The 18,249-nt window shown below is 26.3% G+C and overlaps 4 protein-coding genes across 6 annotated transcripts in view; 3 read left to right on the top strand and 1 right to left on the bottom strand.

Moving 5' to 3' along the window:
- The first annotated feature begins 87 nt into the window (after positions 1 to 87).
- On the top strand, positions 88 to 2,127 carry LOC106786138 (solute carrier family 35 member G1-like). The gene is made up of 3 exons (XM_014747224.1): positions 88 to 537; positions 761 to 976; positions 1,232 to 2,127. The coding sequence occupies exons 1-3, from the start codon at positions 226 to 228 to the stop codon at positions 1,712 to 1,714; spliced, it is 1,011 nt and encodes a 336-aa protein (XP_014602710.1). The 5' UTR covers positions 88 to 225; the 3' UTR covers positions 1,715 to 2,127.
- Positions 1,328 to 11,764, bottom strand: LOC106786136 (zinc finger protein 845). Of its 2 annotated transcripts, XM_014747221.1 has the most exons (8): positions 11,657 to 11,764; positions 10,689 to 11,054; positions 8,647 to 9,567; positions 8,211 to 8,333; positions 7,770 to 8,006; positions 7,383 to 7,710; positions 5,597 to 6,974; positions 1,328 to 1,409 (listed from the first exon to the last, which is right to left on the bottom strand). In XM_014747221.1, exons 2-7 carry the CDS (start codon positions 11,015 to 11,017, stop codon positions 5,625 to 5,627), a joined length of 3,288 nt encoding a protein of 1,095 aa, XP_014602707.1. In that variant the 5' UTR covers positions 11,018 to 11,054; positions 11,657 to 11,764; the 3' UTR covers positions 1,328 to 1,409; positions 5,597 to 5,624. The 2 variants fall into 2 exon arrangements, with proteins under 2 accessions (XP_014602707.1, XP_014602706.1); XM_014747220.1 differs by lacking the exon at positions 1,328 to 1,409 and having other exon boundaries at positions 5,264 to 6,974.
- Positions 11,765 to 12,572: 808 nt separating this feature from the next.
- On the top strand, positions 12,573 to 15,830 carry LOC106786141 (uncharacterized protein PFB0765w-like). Of its 2 annotated transcripts, XM_014747230.1 has the most exons (8): positions 12,573 to 12,762; positions 12,915 to 13,028; positions 13,119 to 13,206; positions 13,347 to 13,412; positions 13,508 to 13,582; positions 13,686 to 13,766; positions 13,881 to 14,087; positions 14,169 to 15,830. In XM_014747230.1, the coding sequence occupies exons 2-8, from the start codon at positions 12,996 to 12,998 to the stop codon at positions 15,191 to 15,193; spliced, it is 1,575 nt and encodes a 524-aa protein (XP_014602716.1). In that variant the 5' UTR covers positions 12,573 to 12,762; positions 12,915 to 12,995; the 3' UTR covers positions 15,194 to 15,830. The 2 variants fall into 2 exon arrangements, with proteins under 2 accessions (XP_014602716.1, XP_014602715.1); XM_014747229.1 differs by having other exon boundaries at positions 13,881 to 15,830.
- Positions 15,831 to 16,431: 601 nt separating this feature from the next.
- Positions 16,432 to 18,249, top strand: part of LOC106786142 (ARF GTPase-activating protein GIT1) — a 6,457-nt gene continuing 4,639 nt past the window's right edge. The window contains 6 exon segments of the mRNA XM_014747231.1: positions 16,432 to 16,810; positions 16,958 to 17,020; positions 17,349 to 17,482; positions 17,583 to 17,695; positions 17,797 to 17,983; positions 18,060 to 18,245. Coding sequence (XP_014602717.1) covers positions 16,753 to 16,810; positions 16,958 to 17,020; positions 17,349 to 17,482; positions 17,583 to 17,695; positions 17,797 to 17,983; positions 18,060 to 18,245 — 741 coding nt within the window. The 5' untranslated portion in view covers positions 16,432 to 16,752.

Raw genomic sequence — 18,249 nt, 5'->3', positions numbered from 1 at the left:
ATAAATTTTTTGCATTATATATATTACAATTACAACTCTAATGTAGACGTTTGATACTACTTTATTTCACTCCACCTGTTAGGGATTATTAATCCTCTTTTAATCTTTACGACGCATTAAGCTATATGGTAATTGTCTGCAAAAGGTGTACCGTAGACAATAGTCTGTTATATGTATTACTTTCAAGAAAATTGTGTATAGTGCAGGTTTACAATCATTTTAGTTATGAAGTTCAGCATTAAATCTACAACTTCTTACAATAGTATCCACCCTACTTATCACTATAATGAACAATTTGCTAACAACATTGAAACGTACCAGGAAGGTACAAAATGGTTTGGTATACTTTTAGCATTCCTATCTGGTACATTTTTTACAATCAGTTCTGCTTTAGTAAAAGCAATCCGTAATGTTGATCCGATGATATTGCTAATTATTAGAGCAGTTCTGCAAATATTAGTAATGGTTATTATTGCGATTAAAACAACTAAAAATATACTAGGACCTAAAAATCAACAGATGCTTATACACCTTCAGGTACGTATACTGACATATATGTGCTAGAATTTTTTTATTTATTTATTCGTATTTTTTTTCTATCAATAATACTTGAGTTTATTTATTTTACAAATGATTTTTTTTTACACGATATTTCTGTTATAAAAATTGAGTAAAATTTTATGTAATGTTGTGCAAATTAGAATTAAAATTAATAGTATTCTAAAATTAGAACTTTTTTAAATGTGCAAATTTTCTCTAGGGTTTTGTAGGTGGAATGACTTTATCATTATTATACTACAGCTTTAGAAAATTACCTTTGGGTGATGCTACAACAATTATATTTAGTTCTCCAATTATTGTTATTGTACTTTCCTTTGTATTCCTAAAAGAACCATGTGGTTTGTTGCGCATAATAGTTGCCTGTGTGCTCTTTACGGGTGTTATACTTGTAGCCAGGCCACCATTATTATTTCAGGTAAAAAAATGATTTATCTTGAATAAAATATAGATATTTTTTATTTTACAACCAAAAATAATATGTATCACCTATGCATCATATAATGTTAAAAGTAAAAGCAATGTATTAACAATGTTTATAGTTAGATATTTTTAATTAAAATGTTAGATATTCAATAATTATTTCATTGAACACATTTAAGGACTTACCAGTTATCCGATGTACATTTATGTACGATATTAAGAAGATTCATATTATATTTTTGTTTTGCAGATACATAAAGCAGAATCATACGATGTTATAGGGTATGTATATGCACTGACAGCAACTCTATTTACAGCCTTAAATATTGTGATAATGAGAAAATGTCAGGAAATACACTATTCCATAATTGTTCTAAATTTATCTACATGGTCACTCATGGCAGCAACATTTTTCTTCTTCATTATTCCTGGAAATAATGAACACAAGTTGATTTTACCAAATGACTGGTTTACATGGGGCAAAATACTTTCTTTATCAATAACTGGACTTTGTGGGCAAGCTCTTGTAACGAAAGCTTTAAAAATTGAAGGAGCAGGAAAAGTATCGATTACTAGATCATTAGATATTATTCTAGCATATATTGTACAAATATATGTTTTTGAAGAAGAACCATCATCAACAAGTGTCATCGGAGCAATATTAATTATCTTTTCTGTCTTATGTATGGGATTTGAAAAAGAAATTTATGGTATTTGCGACTTTATTCCCTAAATAAACATACAGTTTATTAAATTTTTATCTGCTCTTAACTTAAATACAATTAATATCATAGATATATTTATGCATTGCAAAATCATATCAGTTACACTGATAATTCTGTTTCCACTTCTTTCCGCATTGTAACATTTGACTATATTTATTTGAATGAATGAATATCTACATGCATTATGCTTACTGATGCTTCAAATTAAAAATTTTGTATTTAATCAAATTTCGGTTCATAAGAAACAATTAAAATACCTAAAAATGTTCATAAATTATAAGCTATTGCACAAAATAAGAATATATTCAATTTTTGCAAACATGTTATCTTTACCACAGCAGTGGAGTGTACATATACATACGTTTTTTTTGTATATATATATATATATATATATGTATATATATATATACATATTTTATACATAATATATAATATATAATATATATTGTACACATGTATACATTACACACATACGCGCGCTCCATATATAACTTCTTTTACACATGCACTTATGCACCTGTGTGTATTTACACATACACAGATAGAATTGACAATGATTTATAATGTGCAATATACTGATCTCTATAAATGTATATAGTTAAAATACAATTGAGTACATATATACATATGTACATATACATTGCAGTATATATGCATGAATATTATCCTTGATCATGTGCGAATTTAGATGATTATATCTTTAATGTAACTGTAATTTAAAAAAAAAAATAAAACTACGATTAACGCAATATCAAATCCAACGCGACGAAATATACATTTTTACTAATCACTCATTGCAAATACAAGTGCATCTTTATGAATGGCAATATAAATCCAATGCTTATATATCTATACATATCTTAGACTTTAATTTGCTAATAAAACGATTTATATACGTGACATTATATAACTATTCAAAATTTTATCATGCAACACATTATTGTAATGCTTAATTTATTGTAGTAGTTTTATAAGTTTAAAGAGCCACGAACTACTTACGTATGACTCGCTTTAACTAACGATTGAAAATTATAGATATTTTTTATTAGATCTTGATTTAAGCCCTTCTGTATATTTCCTACACTACTTGCACTATGTTTGCATTCATTAAATGATTTATACAATGTACAATATGAAAACATTTTTTTTAAATATTAGATATTACAAGCAGGAATGTGATTTTTGTTATATTCGATTCATTTATGAAAGCTATATTGTTAAAATTCTTAACCAATTTTTATGGCTTATAACTTATGTAAGTAATATTTACACATTATTATCCAGACGCTGTTTCTTTTACTTTATACATAATATAAATTATAAATTTATATTTTACATTGGTCATATATTTTTAATTTTTAAGTCTTATGACATTATAATCTTGTTTTATAATAATACATGTTTTTAAATAGTTCCAATTTTGTCCTCATAAACAGAAGAAGTAATTAGGCTTTAACAATAGAAATTATTAGTTGCAAAATATGTACATTATACATTTAAACATAAAATGCTATAATAAAAGTTACGTTGTTAAACGTGATGATGTTAGTTTACCTAAAAATGGATTCTTCATTTATCAAATCTTCTGAATCTATCATCAAAATGTGACTCATTTTTGGAAAAATAAAAATGAGTTTATAAATAGGCACTGTATCCCAATCCTGCGGACACAGGGAAGGGTATATCAAATAATAAAATATATTCATTTCTTCAAAAAGAGACTATGTCAAACATGACAGAAACCTTTATCATATTCAAATACTTTTTTGCTATAAAAATACAGCATACATTATTTTTGATTGATTTGCTTTACATAATGCCATTGAAATATAAGAAATTTTCTTTTAATTTGATAATATAGATGAAAACTAAAAGTTTACTTCTTAGAAACCTAACGCATATTTCAATATTATTATGAAAAATATATATAGAAAAGAATATGGGGCACATAAAATATACATATTAATTATCGATTTTAAAAATAAGTATTAATTTTCATAATCGTGTAATTAAAATTCATAATCTAATAGTTTATGGATAAATTATATTTTTATTCGAAGAAGTCCGAGATATATGGTCAATTGCTAAACTATAATAACACGTTTACAAAAACATCAATCAATAACAAAAAATATTAAACATTGAAAAAATAATAGTCATTTATTTGATAGTTTGCAATATCATTCAGTTTATAAACCTATAGAATTTTTGAATGACACTAAAATAATATGTAAAAATATGAAATTAAAGAAACTATTAATTCTAAAATAGATCTTATAATATTGTCTTTTTGGTTTGTTTTAAGGTGAAAGAATAATAAGAATACGATTCTAAGATATGACCTCTTTTATAATAGATATAAAACTTACATTACAGCAAATTTCAATGATTTGTATTCATTCAAATATCGTTATAAACCAATGAAATAAGAAACATACTGTTACTATTTATGTCGAATAAAAGTCTTACAATCATTTTTCATAAAATATTTTTATCATTTAGTGATATTATATTTTAGCGCTTGACAAAAATACCTCTAATTTTCATAATAGATATTATTCAGCTTACAAATCTAAATATACAACAAAATGTACAACAATACATAACAAAATATTCAAAATAACATTTAGTTTTTAAACTTTTTCATTATAATTTACACCTAGCATTTAGTTAATAAAATATAATAATATTTGTATTACACGTCGTGCATTATCCAATTGAATTATTTTAAATTACTGTCATAGATATTATTACACATATTTTTATTAAATTTCAATAACAATGCAGTATTACTAAAATAAATGTGCGTTTATACAGTAACAATATTACTGATATATAATGACAAATGAAACAATAATACTTCTAAACATTAATATACTAAAATTATTGAAAATTAAAAGTTGTTATTTGTATAAACATTATCCTTATAATTCCGAGTGAAATTCACACACGTGTGCGTATACACACGCACACATATACATGATAATTAAAAATTTAATATAAATTTAATATTAACACTGCTTCTTTAAGAAAAAGATAGTATATTTGTCATAAATTCATAACAGGCTGCACTCAGGAATTATTCTAATAAAAATGACTTTTTACTGATTTTATTCAAAAAAGGGTTTGTTGTTTTTTAAGAATAATAAAGTTATTTCTGTAATTATTGCATTTATAATAATCACAGCTATATTAAGTATACACGTGTACACCATTGCTGAGGGAAAAAAATACAATTTTTAAACGAATAATTATATATTAAATCATGATATACTAGAAAGAAATTAAAAAAAAAATGATAATTTACAAATTTTACCTTTTAATTATACTATACCATTCAAAAAGAATACGTATAAATAAAATTATCCAATAACACAAGTAACATACTTTCTTGAATTAATTATTTATAGTTGAAATTTTATTTAATTATACACTTCAAGAAAATATGATCTACAACTGATCTCATTAATAATAAATTATAAATTAATAAATTTCTGGTTTTCAATGTCTTATTAAATATTTACTTTCTTAATTGTATGCATATGTATAAAATTATCTGAATTATTTCTTGTTGTTATTTAATTCAAGTTGACGATTACATTCGGATCAAAGCTTTTTTCTTAAAAACATATGTAATATAAAATGAACATAATGTTACTTAAATAATGTGGTCACACGTTTTTATATTTTTAGAATGATTAGACAACTTATAATAACTCATAAAATGAAAAACTTTGGAACATATCAAGAACATAAAGTTTGTTCTGCATAGTAACAAGTAAGGGATACTTTAGCATACAATAAAGTCAACTTTAATTAACTGAATTTCAATAATTGTTAAAAATTGATTCATTAAACGAGTGCATTTAGAATAGAACAAATTTTCATACCTGCTTTCATAATATTAGACAAATTAAATCAAATATGTATTGGTACATGCACCAAAAGCTCAGCACGACTGGAGAATACCATAGAACACATTTCACATGTGTATTCCAAAGTATCCGGTATTATAGTTTCTGCGACTTCATCCACAGGTGTAATAACACTATGAACAGCCAAGATTCTTTGAGGTGTAGATTCCACCTTTACACTAAGTTGAACATTTCCATTCCCAATATTATCATTAGTAGTCACTGTATCAATATCAGGAAGAATGGTTTCTTCTTCCGCTGTAACTACGCTAGCTTCAAAAGCAACTTCTAGGCTACCCCCATCTACTGTGTGCTCCTCCATTAACCGTATAGAATTAGTATTTTCTGTATTATTATTATTTTGTGTTTCAACTTCATTTACATTTTCATTTGGTTCTTCTTTTATATTTATTTGCTTTTGTTTCTTTATTTTCTTAAAAACAGTAGACTTTTTTCTAGATGTTCGGTCTAATTTATCACTGTTTATTTTTACAATATTACTATGATTATTACTATGATTACTATCCACAGATTTTTGTACACCAGGCTCTATTTTTATATTTGTTAGTATTGGTGGCTGTACTTGTGTTGATAATTTAACATTTTCTTCCTTTAGCTTTGGAAATGTTGCAGGTGTTAACTGTAATTTTCCCTCAATATGATAACTAACATTTTTTGTTCTTGGTCTATTTCTTTCTCCTCCAGTGAAGATACCCAGTTTATGTTCACTTGGCATTACTTTTGGAGTTCTTGTTACCATCGTTTTGGTTTTTTGACCCTTTTTAACACCATCACTACCCATTTCAACAGGTACTCTTGTTTTTTGAGTGTGTATCATTTTAGGTCTACCTGATTGACATGATGTTTGCCCTTCATTTTTCTTTTCTTCTTTCCTCAATTTTTTCTTCGATAATTTTGATTTAGCAGGATTCAATTTAGAATTACTTACTATTGAATTTATATTTTGTAAAGAACTTTCAAAACTTTTAAGAACATTTTGATAACCTTCTTCAACATTTGATCTATGTTGTTTATTTTTCCTACCAAGTTTTCGTTTTGTATTGTCATCTGAATCAGATCCACCTTCAAGTGTATCAAAATTTTCATTAATTCTTAACATTGTAGTTGTTTCATGAGGCTTCAATTTACGCCTCCTTTTATATTTGCGTGGTCCGGTCTGTGGTTGACGTCTTAGTGCAGTGTTATCATCACAATGTTGAACTATATGAGCAACAATTTCTTCTGATGTTGCATAAGCATCACCACAAACTTTGCATAAGTATGGTGTAATACTACCAACGCATTTTGGATCAGGACCTGAATGATGAGCTCGTACATGTTCTCTAAGAACTACCTATATAAAATGAAATAGTATTAGTAATCTTTATTAATCTTGATCTCCTTTTTACGGGTTTAAGAGGACTATTCCCTTTACAAACGCTTAACATATCCTCATTTGTTTTTTTTTTAATAGAACCATACATTTTCTAATATCTACAATTTAGCCCTTTCCAAGACAATTTCAATTGTCGTCTATATTCAAGATCACGGACATAAGCGGAATAGAAAAATTAAGATTAATTATAGATGTTTTCCAAGCAGAAGACTCGAAATGTTCTCCATAACATGATGTTTTCCTCAATAACAAATAACTTTTATTTCGAACATTTTTTTTTATCTCCAAAATTATCAATCAAAAAAGTCATTTTGGTGGTTGGTTTTAGCTTATCTTTACTTTGTATATAAATTATTATTCTCTTACTCTTTGATTAAATGCACGAGGACAGATAGCACATCCATATGGTTTTTCGCCTGTATGAATCCGCTCATGTTTTCTCAATGTACCACCATCTGCAAATGCTTTCCAACAAAACCTGCAACCATAAGGTCTTTCTCCTGTGTGAATACGAATATGTATTTGTTGAGAGCTACGACTTCCAAATGTTTTTCCACATTCACGACAAGGAAATGAACGACCACCCAGGTCTTTATTATGAGAATGACGATGACTCACAAGAGCTCTACCATCAGGAAATTCTTCTCCACATTCATCGCATGCAACCATTTTGTTTCGATGTGAAACCATATGCCTATAAATAAATCCATTTACATTATTTTCTTATTGTATGTTGTCAATTTTATAATTTACCTTCGTAATCTAGCTTTGCTATGAAATCGTTTCCCACATTTTGTACAACCAAATGTTTTATCAACATTATGTACCCATGAATGTTTGAGTAAACTGCGTTTGTCTTTACATGTTTTCCCGCAAAGCGTACATGTATTTGGTGGAGCGTCTTCTGCATGATTCAAACGAACATGTTCTGCAACTTCAGCATCATCACGACATCTCTCCCCACATAATAAGCATCTACGACTAGGAGATCTACATAATGAGATGTAAACAATTATTAGTAAGTTAAGAATTACAATAAAAATATAGAACCCGTCATTAGGAAGGCAGGATATAAATGAGACTAGATTCACAAATAATGTATCTAAACGTAATTAGATATAAAAAGTCAAGAAAGCAAAAGAAATTATATTGCAACTTTTGTAAAGTTTAATAATTGTTAAAGATGTATCATACCTAGCATGAAGTTCGGCATGCGCTAATAGAGCTAATGCTTCTTCAAACCACTCGCCACATACATTGCATACATGATGCTGACTTGAACCTTCCATTATGTCCATTTCTTGTTTGACATGAATCCTAATGTAACCAATAGTAAAATGAAAATTATAGTATTATCACAGAATTACAATACTACTTTTAGTAAATGATCAAAAAATTCAAGAAGAAGTAAAATAATCTTTAATTATTTATGTGTATCAAATTGATAAAAAAATTAAATAAAATTACAAAATTTATTCAATAATTTTAATTATTAAAAGAAACTAAAAAATGTACAGCCTACCATGAGCATGATTTATAATAGAACATGTTAATTTTTAAATATAAACAAATTTTTGTTATATTTATACTTTGGAGTAACTCTTTCACTTTGAATATATATATGTCTTACTTTTGATGACGTTTAAGCAAATCTAGGCGATGAAAAGGAACTCCACAAGTGTTGCAATAAAATTCTCCAAATCTCTCATCACCTGTGTATGTAGCATCATTGGTATCATAATCTTCTATGTCCAATTGTGTAGTACCTCCATGTTTAATACGAACATGTTCTCTTAAACTATTAACATCCCAGAACATTTCACTACAAGAAGTACATTCAAATGGACTATCTCCACCATGAACTCGAGCATGGGATGCAAGAGCTTTTTCTCTTGCAAACCCTACACCACAATATTGACAAACATATGGTTTTGTAGGATCTGTAATAGGCCACCGTGGAGGTTGCTGCTCATTAGATACTGGTGATATTTGTTCATTCCATCTTGAACTTGATGGATAATTATTACCACGAACTGGATTTCGATTAGTCATTTCTTCTAATAAGCGCATATCTTCATCCACATAATCGTAAGATTTATTAACATATTTACTCATTTCAGTTTTAACATCATCATTATTTCTTTTGGAAATAGTTGAATTGTTTTTACGTTTTCTTGGTGCATTGGATTGCACTTTCTTACGTCTACCTTTATTAGTTTCTTCTTCCTCGGGGGCTAATGAGTCGTCATCGTTTAAATCGTCATCTAAGCCATCTCGAGATGGAGCATAAGCATGAGTTTTTAAATGATTCATAAGATCACATTTTCGTACATAACGAGCTCCGCATAAATTGCAATGATGAGGACGATCAGTTTGATGTGAAACCATATGATTCATTAAATTTGCTTTTTTTCTGAATCTTCGACTACAAAAATCGCATGGATATGGACGAATATTTGTATAGGAATCTTGATCTATAGGTAATGGTATTTCCATGTCATCATATTCTAATAGATTGTCATTAGAAACTTTCGTTTCTGGAATTTCGACGCTTTAATAAAAAATATTTTTTTATTAAATTTCTATCAGATAAATTATCAATTATTATAGTTCATGTACAAGTACATAATTGTAATTTAAATATACAGTATAACAAATGTGTCATTTAATTTGATGATCTTATATTACTCTAAACAATTTGCAGTGTAAAAAAATGTAACAATCTAAAATTTGCTTGAGAATGAAAAGACATAAGCATATAGTCAATATTTTTTTCTTCACTAATGAAGTTGCGTTCATAAATCACGGGTGAACTACTTAAAAAACATGCATTTCTGATCAGTAGAAAATTTTAGCATTAGTATCAAAGAATTAATTTGGTGAAGTAGACACTCAAAAATAGTGATGTACTATTTGATATAATAATATTGATAATATTATAAAATCATATTGTACAGACAGATCATTAATGGATTAAAAAAGTATTAACGTTTTCTATCTGAAAACTTACTATTTTTTCTCTACAAAAATTTACTATATTCTTTTTTTTACTTTCTCTTTTATGGATTTAAGAGCACTTTTTTATCAACAACTTCTTATATTCATTCAATACTATCAGAAAGGTTAGATCTTTTTCTGCCTTTTTAGAGCCAACACCACGTAGTTTTATCTTTTGTTTCTCTGGACAGGACACTCATCTATGTTACTAACTGTGTTTACGTAACTTGACTTTAGTGATCGTACTGAGAACTAGTAATCCAATGTAGCTAAACCGTAGACTAGAATTTACTATACCAGACGTACTTTGTATAATATCAAAATGATGATAGGTATCCTACATGCTGTCTATAACAAAAATAATAAATGTTACGTTACAGCTGTATTAATTGTAAAGAAATGATGGTTTGACCATTGCTTAAAATAAACAATTTTACTAATTTTTCACTAAAATTAATTCAGTATCCTTATCTCTAAATTCATATAATCCTTTTTACTAGATTTTTTATTTTGTTTCAAAAAATAAGATAGCTAGATGATTGTGTTGTATGTTTCTTTCAACGTTAAGAAACTCTAAATTAAATAATTTTATTAAAGAGCAAATAGTTCAGAATAATTCAAGATTGTCAAGTCAAATAACTAGCCTAATATATTTGTTATAAATAAGAATCTTACCCATCATCTGGACCAGATCTATCCCAATTATCTGCAATTACTTCCTCTGTAACTTGTATATTAAGATAATCGTGACCTTGATCTTGTGGTACTATATAAATAGAATCCATATCATTATTCTGAGGAACCATTAAAATCTCAGATCCTGTCGTTGAAGGTACATTGGAAACGGATTCTCCTGTTTCTTCTACTGTAACTTCTTCACAGGCTCCTATTACTTCTTCTTCGGATGCTACCAGTTCTGCTTCCAGACCACATATAACTTCTTCGTGAATCACATTCCCTACCTCTTCCACCCATTGCAAAGTTAAATCACCAGTAACATCCATTTTGTTGAAATATAATGCTATTTATCTCCAGAAGTCACTGTAATATATAGAATGAATATTCTTTGAATTATAAAATAAAATTATTATTATTAATAGATAGTTTATTCACTGATAAATAACATTGACTTAAATTGATCAAAAAAATAGATCATAAATATTTCAGAATTAACATAATCAGTAATAATTATGTTTAAAGAAAGATTATTTTATTCGTTTCATTAGAAAAACATGAAACAATATTTCAACTTTAAATATTTTAACACTCTACAGAATAATTCAGAGATAATAGTAGAATATCAACATATTTAGAATATTGATGTCTAAGGTTATACTATATAGGTTATGACTTTAGAGGTTATAAGTAATCATAACATTAAGTATTAATGTAAGACAACGTAAATGAATAAAATAATCTATGTATCAATTGCATAATACATTAAAGATTAGGAGTGAAAAATTGGATAGTAACATTTCACGCATGATAAAAGTAGTAGCCATAGCCTCTATGCTGCCAAGCCTTCTATCATCCAACTACAAATTATAAGCTGCTCTACGTATGCACAATTTCATGCGTCAATATAAATTTTTGTATCAGTTTATTGGAAGTCTATATAAGCATAATAATACTAATCTACTTACTGTTAAATTTCATCAACACAATTATTAACCTAACCAAAAATACTTTATGCAGCCGAGAACAGCGTCGACCTTCGGTTGTTTTCAATTTGGAGGGGATACGTTTAGAAATAAATTTAACAAAATGGCCGTCAGATGTTTCCTCAGTGAATAAAGAACATTTTAGATAAGAAATGTCTACCAACATTTGTATATCACTATAAATTGTCCAATATAATTTGAACCAATCACTTAGTGACTTTTATTAATTTTTAAACGTTTGATATTGCACTTCATGTAATTTTTAAATATTATCTATTACTCTTCAAACATTTAAAGCTATTTTTAAATACGTTTTTCTTGCTTTTTCAGCAATTCAGAAAATTGAAAACGATAAAAGGACAGCCATTTTACACTTTATATCGATAGACGAAGAACTAATTTGTACAAATTTTAAATTCATAATATTATTTTTGTCTGACACACCAATATAATTTTATTATTGCTTGATTATAAAACAATATATTTTCAACAAAATAATTTAATTGTAAAGGTCATCTGCATATGTAATGTATGTATCTAAGAAAATTCTTGTGTCATGTACCTACTCCTTCTCTTACTCGTTTATATATGGTGGACCAAATGTTCCCAGATGATTTTAAAATCAACTACAAGCTAATTAATGTATAAGCTAAGTTTAAAATAATGTAAAAATTAAATTAATTAGCCTTTCCCCCCAGTTTCTACAGAGACTAATTGATTTTTAATGTTACCTAGAAATATTTGTTCCACCCTGTATAATTGGACTAAGTTATGAGTATTCAGCTTTATATTTATACTGAAATGACCAATGAACGGGCAAAAGCAATTGGTCGTTTGCCCGCCTTTATAATTTAGAAACATTCAAATTATATTTAATTTTTTAATCGAATATATATATATATATATATATATATTATAGTTAATAGAATTTTTTATATATAAAAGATTCTACAGAAATTTACATAATAACTAAAAAACGTGTTGTTCGTTACCAATGTGCTTTCATACTGATATGAAAGTTAATTACATAGCACACTACACATTTAATTGTCAATTAACACAAGTCTTGTTCCATTTAAATTTATAAGGTAAAATTAACCATTCTAGTATATTTACAATATAACTAGAAATATACACTTTTATTTATAAAATTTTTGTAATTCTTTTTTGTATTTTGTAATTTCTCTACATTTCAATTTTTTGTATTTACTCAAGAGATATTAATTGACTACAATTTCAGATAAATTAATTGATACGACTAATGCTTGCAAATGTATTAAAATCGACTTATAAATTTAAATATATATTAAAAATATAAATAATGGCAATTGCGCAAAAAAACTGGCATTCAACCGTAAGTATACAAAACCAATATTATATGTTGATAACATTACAATATATTAAGTCAATTATTTTATAAAACTACCTATATTTTCACATATAGGGAAAGCTAAACATAAATTCTAATGAATGTATCAAGTTGTCACGAAATACATCATGGTCAGAAATATCTTCAACTTACAAAATTAAAGGTAAAAATAAAATCAACTATAAAAGTATATATTCATTTTTATATAATTGATTGAATTCAAATTTCCTGTAATCTATTAATATTATTATTTTACCTATATGTGATATATATTGTAATAGTATGACTATATTACATTTTTAGAACGTTCAAAATATCAACCTGTAAGAATAAGACAATTGCCTGATTCAAAATCAATTTGTCAGAGTGGTTTGTATACACATCGATCATTTTCATGATATTTCACATACAATTTACTGCAATTGTCTAAAATTTGTCTATTAAATTAATTTACTTAATTCTAGCATTCAAGAGAGAACCAGAGAGATTAGGAGTTAATACTAAAGATAAGAAAGTCGAGTTAATTCCAAGCAGTAATGGTATATTTATTATCTTATAATATTTACTTAGCTGTTTCAATTAATCATATTTTTTAATAATATAGCATTGTTATTTTTTATTTAATAATACACATTATTTTAGTTAAAGAAAAGTCACAGCAAAAAAACTTTATGAAGATGAATCTTCATGATAAAAATATTCAATCAAGTTCTAAAAGTAACAGTAAGTTTATTATTTGTTGTTCCTTACAATAATTATCATTTTAACTATTTATTTTTTACCAGTTAGATAAATATATTTTTAACTGTTAAAATATTGTGTTTATTTTATTTTTAGAAAAAGAGATGTCCTTTAATTTAAATAAATGTAATCGCAAAATACGGAGAAATTTAAATTTAAATTTTGTATCTCCAAAAAAACAAATGGAAAAAAATACTAGTACAGCGGTACCAGAGGTTCAAGAAAATAACAAATCAATTTGCTCCAATTCGAAAAATTATCGTTCCAAAAAAAGTTTTCTTTTACCTCCAAATTCTATAAAAAGTAAGTATTTGAAGGAACAATGTAGCAAAGTTATTCCACAAACTATTACTTTTACGAAAAATGATATGATAACAAATTTAGACGTATCCGAAGCTTCAAAGAACTTACATATTAATAATCCAAATGTGCAAATTTGTTCTTCTATACAAAATACACATGGTAATTTGCAAACGGAAGTAAATTTAAAGTCACAAAAACGTTTACAATATGATTGTGAAAGTAAAAGAAATACATTGCATAAATCTATTGATTACGAAGTCCCATTATTTGGCGATAAAAATGAATTTATAAGAAAAAATATTACATCAATAGATAATAAAATACAGAAACAAGAACAATACAACATAAATAGAAGTAATTTTTCGATGAATAAAAGTACTGATAATTTACAAAGTATATCCAATGAATTAAATAATATAATTCTCACAAAAGGATCAGAAGTGTCTGTAAATGATGATATTACAGATTTTTCAAGGAAAGACTATTTATATGTTGATAAAAATACTATTGTGTCTTTAAAATCCACTTTGGAAGATATGTTAAAAGTATTTCAAGATAATGCTCTAAAAGTAGATTTATTACTAAAACATATTAATAAATTATTTCATGTTAATACTGATTCAATAGAAGAACAAGTTCATACTGTTGATTCGAATAATGAAATGATAAAAAAAACTTTGAAATTGAACCTTGAAGAAAAAATAACAGAAGACGATAATATTGATACTGCAAGCAGCATATCAAAGAAAAATAAAAATAATGTAGAAATGGAAAAGTTAGTTGAATTAAACGAAGAAGAGAAAGAAAATATTTTCAAAAACTTTGAATTTCAATCGGATCATACTAATATTGATCACACTAAATCTTTGCAACTAAGTCCACAGGTTCTTCAAATCACTATACCAAATGATACTGAGATGGGTGAATCAGCCTTGCAAGATTACATAAACTTGAAGGAATCTCTTAATTTTTTAGAAACACCATTAGGTAAAAAGTTCCAACCACATATACAAAAAAACCAGAATGTAATACCAAATATTCCTAAAGATAAGTCATATCTTTCCACTAAGATTTTTACAGAACTACAAAATTTATATGGCGAATAAGCAAATGTTTGTATGTCTATGTGTTGCATATTCATGCATGCTGTCATACATCTGTACAGTATAATTTAAAAAAAAAATATCTTAAAATTTATATTTATATTCTATCTTTTAAATTTGAAAAACAAATCCTGATAAACTTTGATCCAGATCTAATGTGTTTTTGCAATAAATCAATTTTGCTTTGATATAAATGTAGTTTATCATAACGAATTATAGATTTGCTGAATATATAGACATTGCCATCGCATGAATAACTGTTTTACATACCCCTATAAAATTCGATATATTCTTAATTACGTCACATACCTTTTAAATGCACATTTATAGTTCTGTTTTTGGCTATTAACTTACAATTAGTTATTTCTTATTTTAATATAATAATATTTTATATGTACATGTTGAAACTTAAATCTGCTTAACTCTGGAACAAAAATTTTACAAGTTCATGTTTATTAGGATGTTTTTCTCTCAAATTTAAGACAAATTCAAAACTATAATTAATATAAATTTAATATAAAATTTTTCATATATGTTCTTATTTATTATTTGTATCTTTTAATTTATGTAACTTACGTTGATTGAAATTATATATATATATATGTATATCTCTGTACATTTTATCAAAGTAAATATGGTACGTTTATATAATTTTTTATTATTCTATAATGTGTATAAATAAAGCCTATACTATTATTGTAGTATCAAAAAAGATATATCATATTTCAATATTAAATCAGTGGTAAAAAAAAATAGTGTAATAAGTATTTAACACGATCATTACAATTAATGACTTAAAATTTATATTTATGTAAATAATATAAAAAATTGTAATATGTACAAAAAACTAGTTGTTTCAGTAATATAATTTCTTTACATTAATAATCAACAATATATTATAATACAGTTTTTACTGAACATAGATTTATAAAGGAGCATAGAAACTTTATTTTGGTCTAACAATAAGATTGATATTTTAATTTATTAATTCAATAAAATTTTTTCATCTTGTAATATTGAAGTAAATGATTACGTTGTATGTGTGTGTGAAATGTGATATAATTGCATGAAATAGTTTACTACTTTAAACATTGAGGTATACGTATATATATGTAATATATACGTAATTATAAATAAAATACGTGATTTATCGAATAAAAGAGATTCCTAGTTGTATATGCCATAATGTAGTTTTTCCTCCTATTGTATTTATTTATTATGTCTACATATAGATGGTGCGTAAGTAGTTAGATTTTAATTGTATTTCAGATGGAAATAAGAGTATACGTATTTGAAATCGAAATGAAGGAATAAATGTCTGGATAGATATAAAATGAAAGTAAAGTTAGTTGATTCTTTACTTTCCCTATTGTATTCATCATTTAGCAATTCGAAATAATCCGTAGTGATTTTGCTTGGATAAGGGTGGTAAGGAGTATATATTTTTGTTGTAAAGTGGATCGAATTGATTTTCGAAAAACGATGCACCTTGAACTACGAAATAATTTTTATTTTACGCGTAAAATTGTTCTCTTTATTATGTTCACATTACGACAAATTTCATGAGGGCTACTATTGCTTACTGCAATCGTGCATTTAGCCAAGAGGACTCACGTCACGGTAGCTTTATTAATAAGTAAAAGACGTCGAGTTTGTTATTTACAGTCATATCAATAATGGCATAATTATTAATTGTTAACGATTGTTAGTTAATTATAATATATTTTTCTAGTCTATTTTGATGTAACTAAATATATTATTAAATAGGAAAAATGGCTCGTCCTAAACACAGAGTTAATGGAGATGTGTGTGCTGATTGTGGAGCTGTTGGTAAGTACATTAATTTTGTTCATTGTACTTATTGATTTATACTATTTTAGACAAATTATATTAAATAATTCCTAATGTAATGAATATAATAGTGTTTTTAAATAATCTTTATACATTTATAACGCGAAATGTATGCATTATTTACATATTCTTTTCACGCTTATACATGTTCTGAATATATTTTTGATGATATAATTTTTGATCTTACGTCTCAAGTGACACAGATACTGATCTTTTACAGACACACACACACAAAAGTGAATATAATATTTTAATATATTTTAGACATATTTATGTGTTGTATATAAATAAAAATAAGTTTCTACAGAACCAGGATGGGCCTCAATAAACAGAGCTATTTTATTATGTGACGATTGTTGCGGCATACATCGTAGTCTTGGACGACATATATCACAAATTAAGTCACTCCATAAAAGTATTTGGAATATAAATCTGCTTAATGTTAGTAACAAAATATATATTTAATAATAATTCAAATGCTTTAATTCATGAAGAGTATTTACATTTTGACTAATAATATACAATTTTTGTATACATACAGATGGTACATACATTAAATGAAAGTGGAGCAAACAGTATTTGGGAACATTCTCTCTTAGATCCTAACCATTCTAAAATTAGCAGAAAAAAACCACAAGCTAAAGATCCTATACAGTTAGTATAAAATACAAAATATCTTATATGCATCTATAAAATTTTACATAGAAATTCATTTTTATATTTGACTTGTAATTCAAATACAAATTTGTTTTTAGTCCCATTAAAGCAGAATTTATTAAAGCTAAACATCAACACTTAGCCTTTATATTACGACCTAGTAAAGAAGAATGCTGTAGTGAAGAAGAACTTAGTAGACAATTACATAGTAGTGTTCGTACATCCAATTTGGAGACTTCATTAAGATTATTAGCCCAAGGTGCTAATCCTAATTATTTTTATAAGGCAAGTATTATTAAGTATGTTATTACTTCTTTATATGTCTCTTTATATTTTTTTTAATACTTTTTTCTTTTTTTAGGAGAAAGGTACAACTCCTTTGCATGTAGCAGCAAGAGCCGGACAAACATTACAAATAGAATTATTGGTTGCCAATGGTGGAAATCCTAGTATATTAGATTCAAATGGACAAACATCTACTGAAATTGCTAAGTAAGACATTAAAAATCCTAAAACTCATTATTATTATTGTATAACCATATCTATATATA

The sequence above is a fragment of the Polistes canadensis genome, unplaced genomic scaffold (genome assembly GCF_001313835.1).
Source record: "Polistes canadensis isolate GaletaPanama2010 unplaced genomic scaffold, ASM131383v1 scaffold_66, whole genome shotgun sequence".
Classification (NCBI taxonomy): domain Eukaryota; kingdom Metazoa; phylum Arthropoda; class Insecta; order Hymenoptera; family Vespidae; genus Polistes; species Polistes canadensis.
The sequence above is the reverse complement of the archived record's forward strand: the minus strand, read 5'-3'. Positions and strand labels throughout refer to the sequence as shown.